Source organism: Frieseomelitta varia, unplaced genomic scaffold, assembly GCF_011392965.1.
Source record: "Frieseomelitta varia isolate USP_RPSP 00005682 unplaced genomic scaffold, Fvar_1.2 scaffold_372, whole genome shotgun sequence".
NCBI lineage: Eukaryota > Metazoa > Arthropoda > Insecta > Hymenoptera > Apidae > Frieseomelitta > Frieseomelitta varia.
The window spans coordinates 517,251-534,362 of record NW_025110115.1 but is presented as its reverse complement, the minus strand read 5'-3'; the positions used below and the strand labels follow the sequence as shown (position 1 = coordinate 534,362).

The 17,112-nt window shown below is 32.6% G+C and overlaps 1 protein-coding gene across 1 annotated transcript in view; it reads left to right on the top strand.

The window, feature by feature from the left end:
• LOC122531084 overlaps positions 1 to 17,112 on the top strand; it is a 160,187-nt gene that overhangs the window by 118,587 nt on the left and 24,488 nt on the right. The window contains exon 2 of the mRNA XM_043658672.1: positions 11,722 to 11,782. Within this exon, the coding sequence (XP_043514607.1) occupies positions 11,722 to 11,782 (61 nt within the window). The remainder of the gene's footprint in view (positions 1 to 11,721; positions 11,783 to 17,112) is intronic.

Sequence of the window (17,112 nt, the reverse complement as noted above, 5' to 3'; positions counted from 1 at the left end):
GATCAAGATCAAAAGGGGCCGATGTCTCCGGGGGACATCGGAGTGTGCCACGTAGCATTGGATACGTTGATGCATTCAGGATGGGAAAGTTGTCAGCCGATAACTGTTTAAGTCGTACACGCACACGTAGCCGATGATTACATTTTATTTACATATGCCTTGATCATCCCTCGGGTGTACAAGTTAAATTCCTCCGTCAGAAACTTAATAAAACTTTCGAAACCGCTCGGAGGTCCTTGTATTGAACTTCTAAATTAGCTTGGCGCTGCCATTGGAAATTTAATTTCCTACCTGGCCGGGAGAGAGAGACGCAACTGAAATCCTATTTGTTCGTTCGTTTCGCCTGGCCATGATTCATCGATATCGAAAATATGTGACAGCGACTCGCGTTAACGAATGCTGAATGTTGCAACTGTGTTGTATAATTTTGTAAATTTGTACGATGATACAGCTGGAAGTCAGTGTTGTGTAATTTCTAAATATATCGTTCGTTTTATTCTAGAAATGAACTTTTCTACGTCGCGTAACAGATGGGCAAGGTAGCTTTCTTCTTGGAAATGCTAATGTAAAAATATTGAAAAAGTTTTTCCAGTGAGTGAATCTACCGTGGATTTCTAGATCGGAGCCTCCTCTTTACAACGACCCCCGAAAACTTGTAAGGCGCGATGCCTTTTTCGCCATTTTGTCGAACTTTGGTTGGTTTGGTATCAGACGACGAAAATTCAAGAAATCGTGAAATGTTTGTTGTTATATTCAAAGTTCAAATAAATTGACAGAGAAGAAAAAAATTGACGTGCAATGGGATTTGAAGAGTCGTTGTAAAGGAGAAACTTTAATCGTGGATTTAAGTCGTTAAAAATATTTTTCAACGAGAGGAAAAGTAAAGTAAATTACTGCAATTCTCATTTAAAAAATTCTAACAGTTCCAAAATTTAGCGCTCGAATATTAATGCGAGCCACGCGATGAAACATTTTTTTAACAAATAACAAATTTGCACGCAATATCGTGTTACACGTACACGTGTATTTCACAATTTGTTTGCTGTTGAAAGTAATGTGTGAGTTTTCCATTTTAATTGGAAATTTTTATTCGATTGGAAAATATTTTCTCTTTTAATTGAGAAAATGTTCGTGTTTTCTATGAGAAAGTGTCTGGGTGGTAATATTTTTATTTGTTCGCGATTATGGTGACGAAGTTTGACGGAGACATTTTTGGAAAAATTTGACGAAACAGTGACTACTTTTAGAAACGAAACTATGGAAATTGAAATTAGTATTTCGACTAATTATTCGTCGTGAAACAAAGTGAAGTTTTTCTTGTCACGTTAATTATTAATTCCAAACTACATCAAGTATGTTAAGTTGATTTACTCGTTTACTCATTGTTGTAAAATTCTACATTTGCAAATTTATTGTGAAATTCAGACGTTTTCCTAAATTCTTTAAAATTCAGATTGCTAACGTGTGTTTCAACCGAATGATTTTCTGGTTTTAATAAATATTTCCGCAAGATCGGTTATTTATCGTTAATCCCGTGTACTACCTGAGCGCATGGGTCTTAGCTTACAATAACTTGGGGGATAATTAATTAGGAGTAAACTTCATTAACAGCACCGTAGAACAGTATTCTGAATTACCGAAGTATTACTGTGCGTCACAGTGTATTTAAGAAATACACGAGTATGTTGAACGAATTTGTGACAATGAAATTAATTATAATCATCCAAAAAAAGTACAGGAAAATCGAGAAATTAATCCAACGTTATTATATCTTTATTTATCCAGTCGATAAAACGTTTTATTTTTATTTTGACAAAACATTCAGTCGAATATTGCAATTGAAATTCGCACGTAAAACGTCGAGTGTCTAAAAAATAAAATTGTTCGCATAGAATGAATTCTCGTGCAATTAATTCTTTTCTATTAGATCGAAGAATGCCTTTGTCACTTTGTTGCAATATTTGTATCTTCGTTTCTTCGAGTTTTTTCGAATTTTAACAAAATCAGTTTTCCACGGAATTTCGATATTTCAAATTCTCATTTAATCCGTGGACAAAAATCGTACAACAAATTTTAAGGGATCGTTGTAAAGAAGAGGCTTCAATTTTCAAGATGGTGAATTCAATTTACGAAACAAGGTTTTTTTTAATGTTCATGAGAGTTTGCAAGATCCTTGAGAAAAAGAAGTAGCTTTATTTACTCTGTTTCAGGATAATGTGAAGAGCATCTTTGGAAAAAAACGAGTATAGTATGTTGAAAGTAGAAGATTTCAAATGAATGTAAAACGAGCATAAAATTTATAAAATCGTTTCAGAATGAACATAAAATTGATAGCTCTACGGACTTTTGTTAACAAGTTATAACTCAGTCCAAAGTGTCTCGATATTTTCTTTATAAAGTGTGAAAATTCCAAAAATTCGTTTCAAAGAGCAAAGCGTTCCAATTTCAAAATCCTGCGTTGTTTTCATATTTTCCCTCTTCGAAATCTTGTAAAAAGGTTCAAACGTTTCTTACGGGCATTAAAAAATTCCTTTTTACAATTAAATTCGCCAGTTTCGAAGAATCTCTCCTTACAATCTCTTAAAATTTAGTCTGACGATGTTTGTCCACGTTTGAATTATCGATCTATCATTTTGCATCGACTTTCTCTACGTCAAACAATTCGTTTCGTCCATAATTTTGGTAAACACAACGCCGCTTATACAACTCATTTTGCGAAACAACACGCGACGCGATTCACGTTCGACTGAAACGCCCGGTAAAGCGGAGCATCCCTCAACGAGAGATCAACATTTTCATAATCCCGCGACATTGTTAACGAGATAAGCAAACAGTATGCAAGAGCGAATCTTCGCCGGATCGTTTATCCTATCATTCCCGGACATTATTTAGACGCGCAGTCGTTTCCCGAGATTTCGAGTTCTCGCGAGAACTGACCGCCCTATCCACGGTCGTAAAACCCATCGCGTTAAGCCGTTTACTTACGAATCCTGTTTCATGCGCGTTATACACATCCCCTCGCGATTATTCGAAGGGAAGTTTACACAACCGCGAATATTCAACCGTAGGAGAGAGTTATACCGCTCTATCGCCTGAGCAACTTCGATTGCGCGACACTTTGCGAATTCATCTGAAGTTTTCTGTCGCGCTATTTTAAGTGGATGTAGAGTATAGTGTGCGCTATGGCTTTCACAGGACATCTGGATGCTTCGACTTTGCGGACATAGTCTTTAGATTTTTAGTTTTAGTGGATTTGAATGCAAACTTTAGAAAATATAGATTTATATTTTATATTTTAAGGTAATATTATATTTTATTATATTTTGTATTTAGAAAATATTATATTTTATTATATTTTGTATTCAGAGGATATTACATTTAATTAATATTATATTTTATTATATTTTGTATTCAGAGGATATTACATTTAATTAATATTATATTTTATTAGATTTTATATTTAGAAAGTATTAATCAATATTACATTTTATTATATTTTGTATTTAGAAAATATTATATTTAATCAATATTACATTTTATTATATTTTGTATTTAGAAAATATTATATTTAATTAATATTACATTTTATTATATTTTATATTTAGAAAATATTATATTTAATTAATATTACATTTTATTATATTTTGTATTTAGAAAATATTATATTTAATTAATATTACATTTTATTATATTTTGTATTTAGAAAATATTATATTTAATTAATATCATAATTTATTATATTTTGTATTTAGAAAATATTATATTTAATTAATATTACATTTTATTATATTTTATATTTAGAAAATATTATATTTAATTAATATTACATTTTATTATATTTTGTATTTAGAAAATATTATATTTAATTAATATTACATTTTATTATATTTTGTATTTAGAAAATATTATATTTAATTAATATCATAATTTACTATATTCTATCTTTAGATGATATTATAATATATAATACTATAAAATTTTAAATACATAAATCTAAATATTAAATCTTTATAATATTATAAAATATATTATAGTATTATATTTGATTAATATTATATTTTATTATATTTTATCTTTAGAAAATATATAGAGTTTGCTTGTAATTTATAAGTATATATTTTTGTTGTACTATTATTATATCATATTGATAAATATTATAATGTACATATTATAATATATTAGTATACATATGTATTTTTATTTTTGTATAATTTACGAATCAGCAAATTAATAAATAGAAATGATATTTAAATACCAATAATTTAAAATATTTCTAATATTTGGAAGTTTTAATAAAGCAGTAATGTAGAGTAGTATACTTAATAATAATGTAGAAGAATCTTAGATCATATTGCTTTTTTAAATTTATTGTATTCTCTAAATTCATCAAAATTTATAAATGAATGACAAATTCATACCGAATTAAACCAAAAGTGGTAATTAATATACTGTAAACAGCAAAGAATAGTATAGAATAGCCAGCTCATTTTATGAAAATGAATGGTAAAAATAAGAAAAAGAATGATCCACAAGTATTACTTTATACAAAAATTACAAGAAAACACAAAACAAAGATTTCTTGCTTAACAAAAAAATTACCAAAAATTAAACTAATATCACAAATAGATATCAATTTCATTCCCAATTAACTAATTACACTAATACACTAATACTGGTATGTCAGTTTGGAATAAAACATTTTTCATCTAATTTATAATTTAAAAATTGAACACTGAATTAAATACGAAGCTTCCTAAAGAAAAAAAAAAAAAAAAAAAAATAAGAAACGAGATAATTTTTTACGTTATTGTACAATAACTTTCATTCTAATACGTTACGATATTTTGTTATAAATATTCAAAATAATTGCAGATTTCCTTAATTCCTAATTTTTCGATTAAAATAGTATCTGTTCAAATATCTGTTGAACGATAACACACGTGTGCACGTACACGTGCGCGAAGATTCGCAGCGAGGTCAGCCTCTAAAACGAAAACTGTGTTCCCGTGCGATTTTATTTTGTTGGCGTTGTAAATGTTTAAGGGATTGTTACGTAAGGTAACGATGAAATATAACGTCGGATAGAACTGGAAGAGAGACGTTATGTAAGAACGAAACGGTGCGAGGCAGACAATTTTAGTCCAGTTTATTCGCCGTGGATTTATCGTTGTTAAAGCTTCTCTACTTCGAGGGAAATTTTTAACCGAACTAGCTTTTATTTCGTTCCTTCTCGCCTTTTTAATTGAGGAAATTGCTATTTACGAACACACGCCGCAGGAAATTGAAGATGAAGGAACGTGATCGTAAATTACTGCGCAAGATATATTGAGGAAGAACTGATCATTAATAGGATCATTAAGAAATAAATTATTAAGCTAATATTGAGAAAGATGATTGACGATATAATCACTTTTTCTTAAAGAAATTAATTTGACGCGATGAAAGACACAGCTGAGATATTTTTATTTCAAAGTTAAGCTACAATTAAAAATAATTTCAAATTTAAACGAAACTAAACTAAATTAAATTATAAAAATAATTGTAAATTGCTGTGCAAAATATGTTGAGGAAGAACTGTTATTAAGTTGGGACATTAAGAAAAGGGGAAATCAATTATCAAGCTGATATTGAGAAAGATCATGACTTAAAGAAATTAATTTAACGCGATGAAGGATAGTTGAAATATTTTTACTTCAAATTTGAACTAAACTAAAATATAGACAATATTTTAGTTTGCATAATATATAACAATATATAATTAATAATTGCGAAATAATTTTTGTAATCATTAAAACTAATTGCCTCATAAATGAGAATAACTCTAAATTGTAATCACAGCTATGGTTATAGTTGTTTGCTCTAGTGAAAGATATTTTCAAATATCGTTAGATATTTGAAACAATTCGTTTTCGCCAACGAAAAATTCTGCTTTCAGTGGAGGAGAGATAATTTTAAAGAATCGTAACTCATTTTACGAACAAAAGGCAAGTTTAAAGATTTAACTTATGCCTGAAGATTTTACCGCTCCGATGATATCTTCAGAACTACCGGAAGTACGTAAAACATTCTCGAACAGGAGTTTCACCGTAACTTTTAACTTTTCGCGATTTTTTTTTTTTTTTTTTTTTACGCAGCTACGAGTTTATCTCGCGTAAAAGGAAGAAGGGAATTTTTAACAAACGTAGATGTCGTCGCTTCTTGGATCTTTTATGATCTACTGCACGCTAGAGAAAATTCTTGAAAATACGTGAAATATCGATTACGTTCAATAGTGGGAACATTTTTAATTTCTGTTGATAAAATCCAGATCGGAGTAAAAAAAAAAAAAAAATCATGATCTACCGATCAAAGTAAGAAAAATATTTACCTCGTCTGTACAATTGTTAGTTTAGTATCTTTTCGTAAATAACTTTTCTCTTCTTCAATTTTCCTCTTCCCTTGTGAATTTTTTTCTCCGAATAAAAGTACCTTCCGAATTGTATACTTAACACTGCTGCGATCCTCGAATTTTCAACGTTCAACGTAAAATTTAATTTACAAAAGAATTTTTAAGTATCCAAGAATTTTTTAAGTATCCAAGAATCTCCTTTTCTTTTTCTTGTGTTTCGTAGGAAATTGAGATTTGTCTTTTAATTTAAGCGAAATATAAATAGATTGAAAATGGTCGAAAAAATACAGTAGAGTTAAGTAACGATCTAAAGTAACATTCAAATTTCAAACAGTCTTTTGCTAATGTATATGTGATACACTACATACATTTATGGTTGTCGGAACTTCTCGAATGTTTCTCTGCATTTTGGCTCATACATGCTCGCCGCGCATTTCCCTTTATCGTCCCATTATTTGCTTCGAATTTGCATACCAAAAGCTACTTTTCTGCACTTAGAATGCATGGCGCAAAGCTGTACGTAATGTGGCTCTAATTCTTCGGACAGCGTAAACAATGCCTTTAAGTAATAAATTCACAATGAAACAGACGAGAGGTAAGTTATAAAAATTTTTTCGAACTGTTGCCCAACGAACGTTTACAAATATTTAATAATTTTCTAATCCTTTCATCAGAAAACTCAACGACTCGAGTATAATCTGTGGTATTTTTGTTAAAATTGCTCTCTTTCCGCGACAAAATTAAAAAAAAAAAACTGTTAAAAACTAACGCTGTTGTAAAGAACGTGTGAAGAAGATTCTTTCTCTCTTCAAAACTTTTCCCAAGTCTTGGAATTTGTTCCGCTTAGGTTCCGATTCGAGTTCAATTTAACTTAACAAGAACGACGAGTTCATGAAAGTCGTAAAAAAAAGAAAAAAAGACAGGCGTTTTAATATTAACGTCAATCACGATGTTTTAATCACGATGAAAACCGAATCGTAAATAAACCAACGGAGCCCACTTGTTCACCGAGTTTCTCAACTATCCGGCAATCTAAATATTTAACACTGGATTTCTCTCAATTATCCAAAACTTCGAATTCTAAATATTTAAATATCCCCGGAATTTCGGAGAGCGGGCTCCGATCGATCAGCTGTCGTCATTCGAGATGCAGAGAGACGATTGTCACGTACGTCGAGAACTTTTTCGTCCCAAATTGCAACATTTTCTCAGTTTTAAGTATATTTAAACGTTTAAGTATTTAATCGAGGCAAGACAAATGATAAGTTTAGTACTTCTTGATCATTTCTATCCGGTGATATCATACCGACATGAGTTCAAAAGGGAAAGAGAGCGACGAATTATTGTATACGGTTATATCGGTCGCTCGTTATGGTCCGCGAACCAGTTGCCAGCGCAAGAGGTTAGAAAGAGCCAAGATATTGTAGTATCGGTTATTATAATTAATCTGTAGTTATGTTTAAATATAGTCTGTTTGTTGGTCACAGAAATATGATAAAATATGATGAACGTGAAGCGCTCTTTTTTTTAAAAAAAGACCAGAGCCGAGCGAGTTGAAAAACCGAGTCGTGAGAGAGCATTCAGAAAGAGCTGTTGAAAGTGTCAATTGTGTTGTCAAAAGAGTTAATTCGTGTTGATTGAATGTTATTTGTCTTGTTTAATTATTTGTTGTTCTATTATCATTGCTCCTATCAAATAAACATTATCTACATTGTATCTGTACAATATCGACTGTTAGGCGTTGGCCTGTTTTACAAAAATTCTGGCCGATTGTCGAACTGTCCGTATTGTTTTTTTTTTTTTTTGTAAATCTGGAATTAATTTTGCAAGGGAGATAAATCTTTTCCGCCGCTCAGGGTTGCTTTATTATCTCGTCCCCGGCGTTTACATTTCCATAAATCGCGTCCTGTTTTGCCTCGTACAGTCGAAAAAAAAAAGAAACAAGCTTGGAGGGAAAGAAATAAACATGCACACACACACACACGCTCGTTCGATGCATGAATCATCGAACGTCCAATTAAAACAATAATTCATTGCTGAGACAGTGCTTATTCTCCAACCACCAGTTTCTCGTTCGTAGCGGCGCGAACTGTTCGCTTATTCACGGAGCAGCCCGCCAAATTAATCTTGGACATCGAGTTTCGCTATGAAACGGCGTTCCTCCGAACTGATCGTTCCGAACTGATCTTCGAAACGACTAACGACTCTCTCTCTCTCGACGTAGTTCAGCGAATATACGCGAGCAGACGTATAATACACAAGTAGACGAAACGTTCGACTAACAAATGCCTCGACGTATAACTAGCGTGTCTCTCTCGATGAGCAACTAATGCCTCTTTCCACGAATAACTGGCGTCTGTTAACGACGAGCAACTCGAGTCTCTCTAACTGCACGAATAAACAAAGGCCACGGCGACGTACGAAGCGAAATCTGAAGAGTGCACGTCGGCGAGCGTCCGTTTCTTAATCCTTTAAGCTTAAGTTTTATTTCATTTGGAGAACGCGCACCTGCGCGCTTGATTGTTCTCAATTTTCTCGCGACCGGCGCAAGCACTCGACGAAATGTGAGCAAGTGTAAAATTGAAACGAAATTCTGGCGAAACGAATTTTCTAGTTGCTCTTCTCAGGAGATTATATTCTGTTTGCAAATGTTTGTTACAAAACTGCGTTATTTCACGGTAACTACCGTCTCAAAATTGTGCCAAGGTTTGGCCCCTTGCGCTGGCAACTGGTTCGCGGACCATAACGAGTTACCAGACGTTTTTACAAGTGTTTAAAAAGATATGAATATACTTGTCAAAGTTAATATTAATTTCTGTTTGGACAGAAGCAGATAATCGTGCAAATCCATTTATTTTGATTATCATTTGAATTATAATGATTTGTATATAGAATATTTTGACATGTTGTTAGCAGAGACTTTTATTTACATTAATATTTCTGTTGAAACCAAAGTCAAATATATACGCGTGACGATCGCCGCAAAAATTGTTAACTTCATGCGCTGGCAACTGGTTCGCGGACCATAACGTGTGACCAGACGTTTTTACAAGTGTTTAAAAAGATATGGATATACTTGTCAAAGTTAATATTAATTTCTGTTTGGACAGAAGCAGATAATCGTGCAAATCCATTTATTTTGATTATCATTTGAATTATAATGATTTGTATATAGAATATTTTGACATGTTGTTAGCAGAGACTTTTATTTACATTAATATTTCTGTTGAAACCAAAGTCAAATATATACGCGTGACGATCGCCGCAAAAATTGTTAACCAATTACGCTGGTAACTGGTTCGCGGACCATAACGAGTGACCAGACGTTTTTACAAGTGTTTAAAAAGATATGGATATACTTGTCAAAGTTAATATTAATTTCTGTTTGGACAGAAGCAGATAATCGTGCAAATCCATTTATTTTGATTATCATTTGAATTATAATGATTTGTATATAGAATATTTTGACATGTTGTTAGCAGAGACTTTTATTTACATTAATATTTCTGTTGAAACCGAAAGTCAAATATATACGCGTGACGATCGCCGCAAAAATTGTTAACCAATTACGCTGGTAACTGGTTCGCGGACCATAACGAGTGACCAGACGTTTTTACAAGTGTTTAAAAAGATATGGATATACTTGTCAAAGTTAATATTAATTTCTGTTTGGACAGAAGCAGATAATCGTGCAAATCCATTTATTTTGATTATCATTTGAATTATAATGATTTGTATATAGAATATTTTGACATGTTGTTAGCAGAGACTTTTATTTACATTAATATTTCTGTTGAAACCGAAAGTCAAATATATACGCGTGACGATTGCCGCAAAAATTGTTAACCACTTGCGCTGGCAAATTGTTAACTGATTGCGGACCATAACGAGTGACCGAACCGTATACGACAATTCGTCGCTTTCTTTTTCTTTTGAACTCGTCGGTATGATGTTACTGCATAGAAATTATCAATGAGTCATATACTATATCATTTGTTTCGCCTGGGTTACATTTAAATATACTTAAAACTGAGAAAATGTTGCAATTTTGGGACAAAAAATTACGTACGTGGCACGTTGTTCCAGTGCAAGAGGTTAAAGTCGCATCGACATCAAGATCATTAGCGACTAGATACTTGGATTTTGTAGTATAGATTTATGTATTGTCCATCGAGTATCGGAGTATCATTCTCTTCATGATGATTTTGGAAACTCAGTGGTGAGATTGATTCTATGAAATTTTCTTTAGTATTCAAAATTTGTGCGTTTAGAGTTTGTTGAGTTGATTTTTGCATAGGAGAGACGTTCATGGGTTATTTTGGTACGTCCTATCCTTAATTCTAAAACCGATATAACTCTTTCTTTTTTGGTTAATCCGTTAAAAGGAATTTCTTCGTAGAAGTCATTTACTATTTCAGTGAATCTTCGTTCTATTTGATTTGACGTTGGTTTTTTGCATAGTGTATAAATTCTTGATACGAGTTAGGGGTCTGCGACGATAACAACTTTTCTTTTTCTTTTTTGTCCTGAAGTATTCTATATAAAATGTGTTAAATATTTTTTTTTTTTCATTTCTTACCTATAGTTTATTGCAACAGCAAATGCAGCTTTTTTTTATCATACGAGTATACACGCCATCTTTTCATGAAGAACATACCCGACATAAACACCGAAATAGATTAAATAGACGCGTCGATCGGATTCCCATGAAATTGTTTTACAATCAGCATGCCTCCTCACTGCTTTTCGAAAGTCCCCTCTTCCAATAAGGGTGTAATAATATTTCGAACTCCGGGGGAAGACCGTGGAGATTTCCTCCATATGGTACACACGTGAAATGTCGTTACGTGTCTTGCCACGTCCCTCCGGAAATTCTCGGGTTTATGACACGATCGACCTTCGAGCACCGGAAATTCAAGTGAAAAATTAATTTGACAATACTGAAAATAATTTTTCTCAAAAAAAAAAAAAAGAAAAAAAGCGGTTTCTACGCGAGCGTGTCATAAACCGAGCAAATTTTATTATTAATAAGTTTAATTGTTCGATCTAAATATTTATTTATTATTTTAATAATTTATTGTCTATTATTCCTCCATCTATTCAGTATATTTATTTAGATTTGTTGAACGTGGTGGAAATTTTGTAAATTTTGAAATTTATAGTTGTAAATTAATAAATTTTTCATGATAATTCGTACATTTACTTCCAGTAAATTTATTATTTTTTAAGTTTAATAATTTATTTAAATAGTTTAATGAAAATATTGAATTGTGATGAAGATAAGATGGAAGTGCGGTTTGATCTTACGTAACGAACGTTCTCTTTTGTTTCAGTTGTGTGCGGCGTCGGGGCGGATGTGGCCTACCGTCAGCACGTCATGGGGTTTTACGTTACGTGAGGATAATTCAACATGCGTATACCGTAATTCAACTCAATTATCAGATTCCGAGGACAAAGTATCGAAAATATGAGAGGGGCGAAGAGAGAAAACGATAGAACGATTTCCAACTCGATTTATTCTGTTCTATTGTTCCGAGCTTATGTTCGCTGCGAGTGCAAATTTTGATATTTGAGAGATTCAAATACAGGGAACGAGCTCGAAACTTAATAGACTGAATTATCACATCATCAAATGATTTCTGATAATTATTGGCGAGCTTCTCAATGCATTAGCATGGTTCAGATCAATGTGAATTTATTTTATTATCAATGATGGGATAGTTACATAACACATGGAATAACAAATGATTAATAATTATCTCATTCGATTTGTTTCGTCATTTGCAAAATTCTTTAATCCGTTAAAAAGATCGAGATCGATATAAATTTTCTTTGCAATTTCCTAGAATAAATTACTATCGGTGGATGAATGATTAGATAAATACATGATCGTTGGCGAGCGTAGACAGATTTCTCATTCGAATTGTTTCATTATTTGCCAAAATTCTTCGATGTGATAAAAAAAAAAAAAAATTGGTCGATGTAAATTTCTGTTTGCCAGTCGAGAAATTTGGAATTTAGTACAGTAAATTTTATTACTTGATAACAAATAATTAACGATTATTGACTATGGTTGTCGAAAATTCTTTAACAATAATAATAAATGTCTAATAAATCATCAAAGCCATAGAAAGATTTATTTGCATCATTGACAAAGTTATTTATTATAAACTTGTCCACGTGATCGGGAAATTTGGAATTTAATACGAATTACGATTCGAACGTTCGTGTAATAGCTAACAGGGACAATAACAGGAATGCAATCTAGATGGAATCTTGGCAAGAAATGATAGTGGCTTTATCGTCAAAGAAGTTTCTTTCAGTGTCTGTTTTTAAATCTAGATAAAGCCAGGGGAATTATTCTGCACAAAGCACGCGGATTCATTTTGAAAATGAAAAATCTTAATTTGAAATACTATGATATTAACCTTGCTGGATAAAGTGTCCGTTTCAAGAAGAAGCCGAGAAAGGATAATAAAAGATAATAAAGATCCGCGAAAGAAAAATACAGAGAAATCTTCAAGAGAGATCTGTCCTTCGTCTTCGTCGTTTTCACTTTACTTTTAAAACTCGCGACATAACAATTTGATATTGTATATAAATTCTTTGATCGTTTCGATGTATTATCTTTTTTCTTCTTTTTTTAATAAATTTTTAATTTTTAAGAATAGAGTCTTAAATTCAAAATAAATCTGACATTAATGAAGTCTTAATTTTTTCAATTATTATACTTTAGTTTACTTTCATTTTTTATATGTTAATTTCATTTTAATATAATTACAGATACAGACATAGACCATTTTGCGTGATTATTGACTGATAATACTAATTTACAAGTTTCAATATTCCGTTCATAAAATCACCTTGTATGTGCGAAATTTTTCCAACTCTACGAGTTTCGATATCATTTCCCACGGTGATATCTTTTTTTAAGGTCATCTATCTTTCTTGCATGGAGCTATGAATTTTTTATGCACTCGTCGATGGATCCTTTTATTCTCCACAAAAAAAAAAATATTACAACTTCTTTTTTAATCTAAAAAACGAAGCTTTTCACAGTCATGTCAATTACTACAATATATTGTTAGCAATCCGATTGAAATCATTGGTTGAATTTTACAGTTTCTCGAATACACCGAAAAAATTGTAGCAACTATAACAATCTGATGAAATTTTAACAACTTCTAAATTTCGTTTGTACTTTGCAAAATAATTGATATTACCTTGACACTTTGCACACTCATGGATGATATTTAATTTTCCCGATTTTCAAACAAATATAGTCCTAAGACTACTCTGCGTCATTTTCACCTGCGAAGAATAAGTGAAAAAATGTCAACTGAAATTTTTTTCGTTCAAGACCTCGTTTTGAAAGAGGTTTCCAATATATTTAATTAAAAATTGACTCGAGCACTCGACGAGATTTTAAATTGAAATTCCTCGAAAACGGAACTTCTTGCGAAAACTTATTTCTCTTATTCCTTTTCATCATTCATTCCCAACCAGTTCGCAATTACAAATAAATTCCAAATATATACCGGAAACTTGATTCTCTCGGAAAGCCTCGAATGAAAGGGAAATTTACTTTTCATATACCTTCAATACCGAAACCACCCAAGCATTATTGGTACATTAGTCTACAACGATATCAGCACTGGTTAACTCGAAGATCAAGATAAAGCCCTAAAAGTATCAAAGGGAGCTAATCGTCGCAAAATGAAAAGTCCCTCGAAGCTCGGCCGAACCTTGGTCGAACGTTTAATTGAATCTCGATGCCGGACGTTTAAATCCAACGTCCTCTGTGACCACGGCGTTCCTTATTTTTCCGAAACACTGGCCCGGCCTCAGCCTCGTGAATCGAATCCATCCGCGGAGGGGTGGAGGGGAATCTAATTTCAAGGCTGCGACTCGATTAGCCGGCAGGCGGAAGCATTCGCCGGCGGAAACCGCTCGAACGAGGTTACCCCGAGCGACGATTACCCCAAAATTTCTCGATATCCCGTGCAGACTGGCGTTTTCCTCGATCGTAAACCCATCGATCTTCCACGCGGAGATCGACACGCGCGCGCAGATCGGTCGAGCGTGCCCTGAAGCTCATTGTCGCGAGAGAAATGTCCGTTTTGCCGGTAGTTTATCGTTTTTCTTCGCCCGTGAAATGTGCCGTATACGCGCGCAAAGAGAGAAAATGTTTTACATTTCCAACGTTATTGCGTTACTTTCGAACGGGGATGCTCTCGCTCGTGTGACACAGCGTGGAACACCTTTATAACAGGTGAAACCCGACCGACACCTTTGTAACGACCGTAGCTTTCGATCGGCGATCGTAAGTCGTTCTTTGTTGTAACATCAGAGAGAAGTTTCTTTTTTTTTTTTTTTTTTTTCTTCTTTGTCGGACGCTCGTGAAAGTTGAACCTATCGTCCGTGAAACATTTTCACGTTTCGTTAATGCTGGAGAGGATATCTATCGCGTGTAAAATGTTTTCGATATTTCGTCGACAGTGTATTACGAATATATTTACGCGTGCTCGCTTGATTGACGCGGGCATTTCATTTTCAGTCGAAACTGCAGCGAACCACGACTGTCGCGATTGCGTCGTTCGAGCTTGAAACGAATTTGTAGATATATACAGGGTGTCCCGGGTTTTTCCCGCCAAATTGCGAGAGCTTATTCAGTGACGACGAATCTTTCTGAGAAGTAGGTCAGAGTTTGTTCATTATTTTTTTTGGTACTAGCTCGTGGGTCAGTGGCGTCACTTGGAAAGGGGGATGGTTAAAAGCTACTTTTGTTTCGGTTCTCACTTTTATAATCGTCTGAAAAGTTTACGTTTCCTTTTTGTTTGACAACTTTTACTTTTGCGAAGTGAAGAGCAAAGAATAAATGTCGACGTCAAAAAATTGATATAAAAGCGGTGACATCATGCCCAGTCACCCCTGCACTATACATAAAGTATATATATATATATATATATATATATATATATATATATAATATGTATATGTATATATATATATATATAATATAATGTATATATATATATAATAAATATAAGTATATAATATGTATAATATAATGTATATATATATATAATAAATATAAGTATATATATAATAAAGTATATATATACTTTATTTCTTAATATTTTTTATTGTCTGTTCTCATCTTCTCTTAAAGATATTCTATTCTACATTATTTGTAGCTTCATGTCAAATGCATTGGGTGATACATTTATTCTGCATCTGTGTGGCAATTCTCGATATTTCAAAAAGTTCAAATCAATACTGTTCGTAATCATTTATCATACTTTGTCTAATTCGATACTATTGACGTACAGATTTCACTAAGAAGGAAGAAATTATAGCATGTTACAAGGAACATTATAAATAAAACATTATGAAGACAGTTACAAAAACAATTACGTTTACAGACTTGTATTCCATTATGAATAATATATCATAGAGAATGTTATAGAGGGGAAAATATTATGAAAAATTTTATAAAGAGAAAATTATGTTTACTGTTGTGTTTACAGAAATCATATTGTAAAGAATGGTACACATGAGAGAATATTCGAATATTCTCGAATATTAGAATAAAAAAAAAAATTACAGAAAATATAAAGAATGTTATAAAAAAAAAGTTATGTTTATCATTGTGGATAGAATCCATTATATTATATTATAAAAAAATCTTACGAAAGAGAGGATATTGTGGAGAGTATTATAAAAAAAATTATATTTACTGTTGTAGACAGGAAGAATATTGTAGATAAGAAAATATTGAGTAAAGAATATTATCAAAAAATTATGAATACAGTTATAAACAGAATATATCATATTATATCACACTACATTGTATTATATTATATTATATTATACTGTAAATAACTGTATTATGTATTATATTATATTATATTATACTGTAAATAACTGTAGTATATTATATTACACTGTAATCTTACAGAAGAAAGAACATTACAAAGGACACGAGAGAGAATAATATAAAAAATATTACAGAGAAATCATCACATTATATTAACCAAAAGCAGCGAATAAATAATCACCATCAACGTTGACAAAAGTAAACGTTTGAGAATTACTAATTTGAAAGTTCCCTTCGTCAGTGACTATAGTATAAATACACCAAACTGTACACACACACACAAACTGACACACTCGGGCCACCATAATTGCCACCGTATCACGTCACACAAAGAAACCAACGCGCAAATCAAAGAAGCGCCTTTGTCAACGAGCGTGCGGCAAATACTCAATTTGGGAAAGTGCGTCGAGATAATGGGCCCCGTTTCAAACGGAGTGAACCTCGTTATCGTTTATCGAACGAATTGCATTAACTTATTACTAAATACATTCTCTCGTTTACGGGAGGGCGAAGGGTTGAGGGAGGTGAGGTCGCGTGGAAACGTATTGCGGATATTGACGCGTAGCGCAGAAGTATAGATTGAGAATTATAGAACTCTAAAACGTACTTATGGGCCTTCGGCAAAATTGCAAATTCGCAGATACGCCTGCTCGTTCGCAGATTGCTCGCTCCGGTCTCTATGGAAATGCGTGTTTTGCATGCATACCGGCCGCTGAAATATGATCGTGCGCGCAAGTTGCAAATTAAGAGGTGAACGCACGTTGATTAAGAATCGAAAGAGAATTTCGATGTCGTTCGTGTCCCTCTCTCTTTTTTTTTTTTTTTTGCTTTTCTATCCGACTTT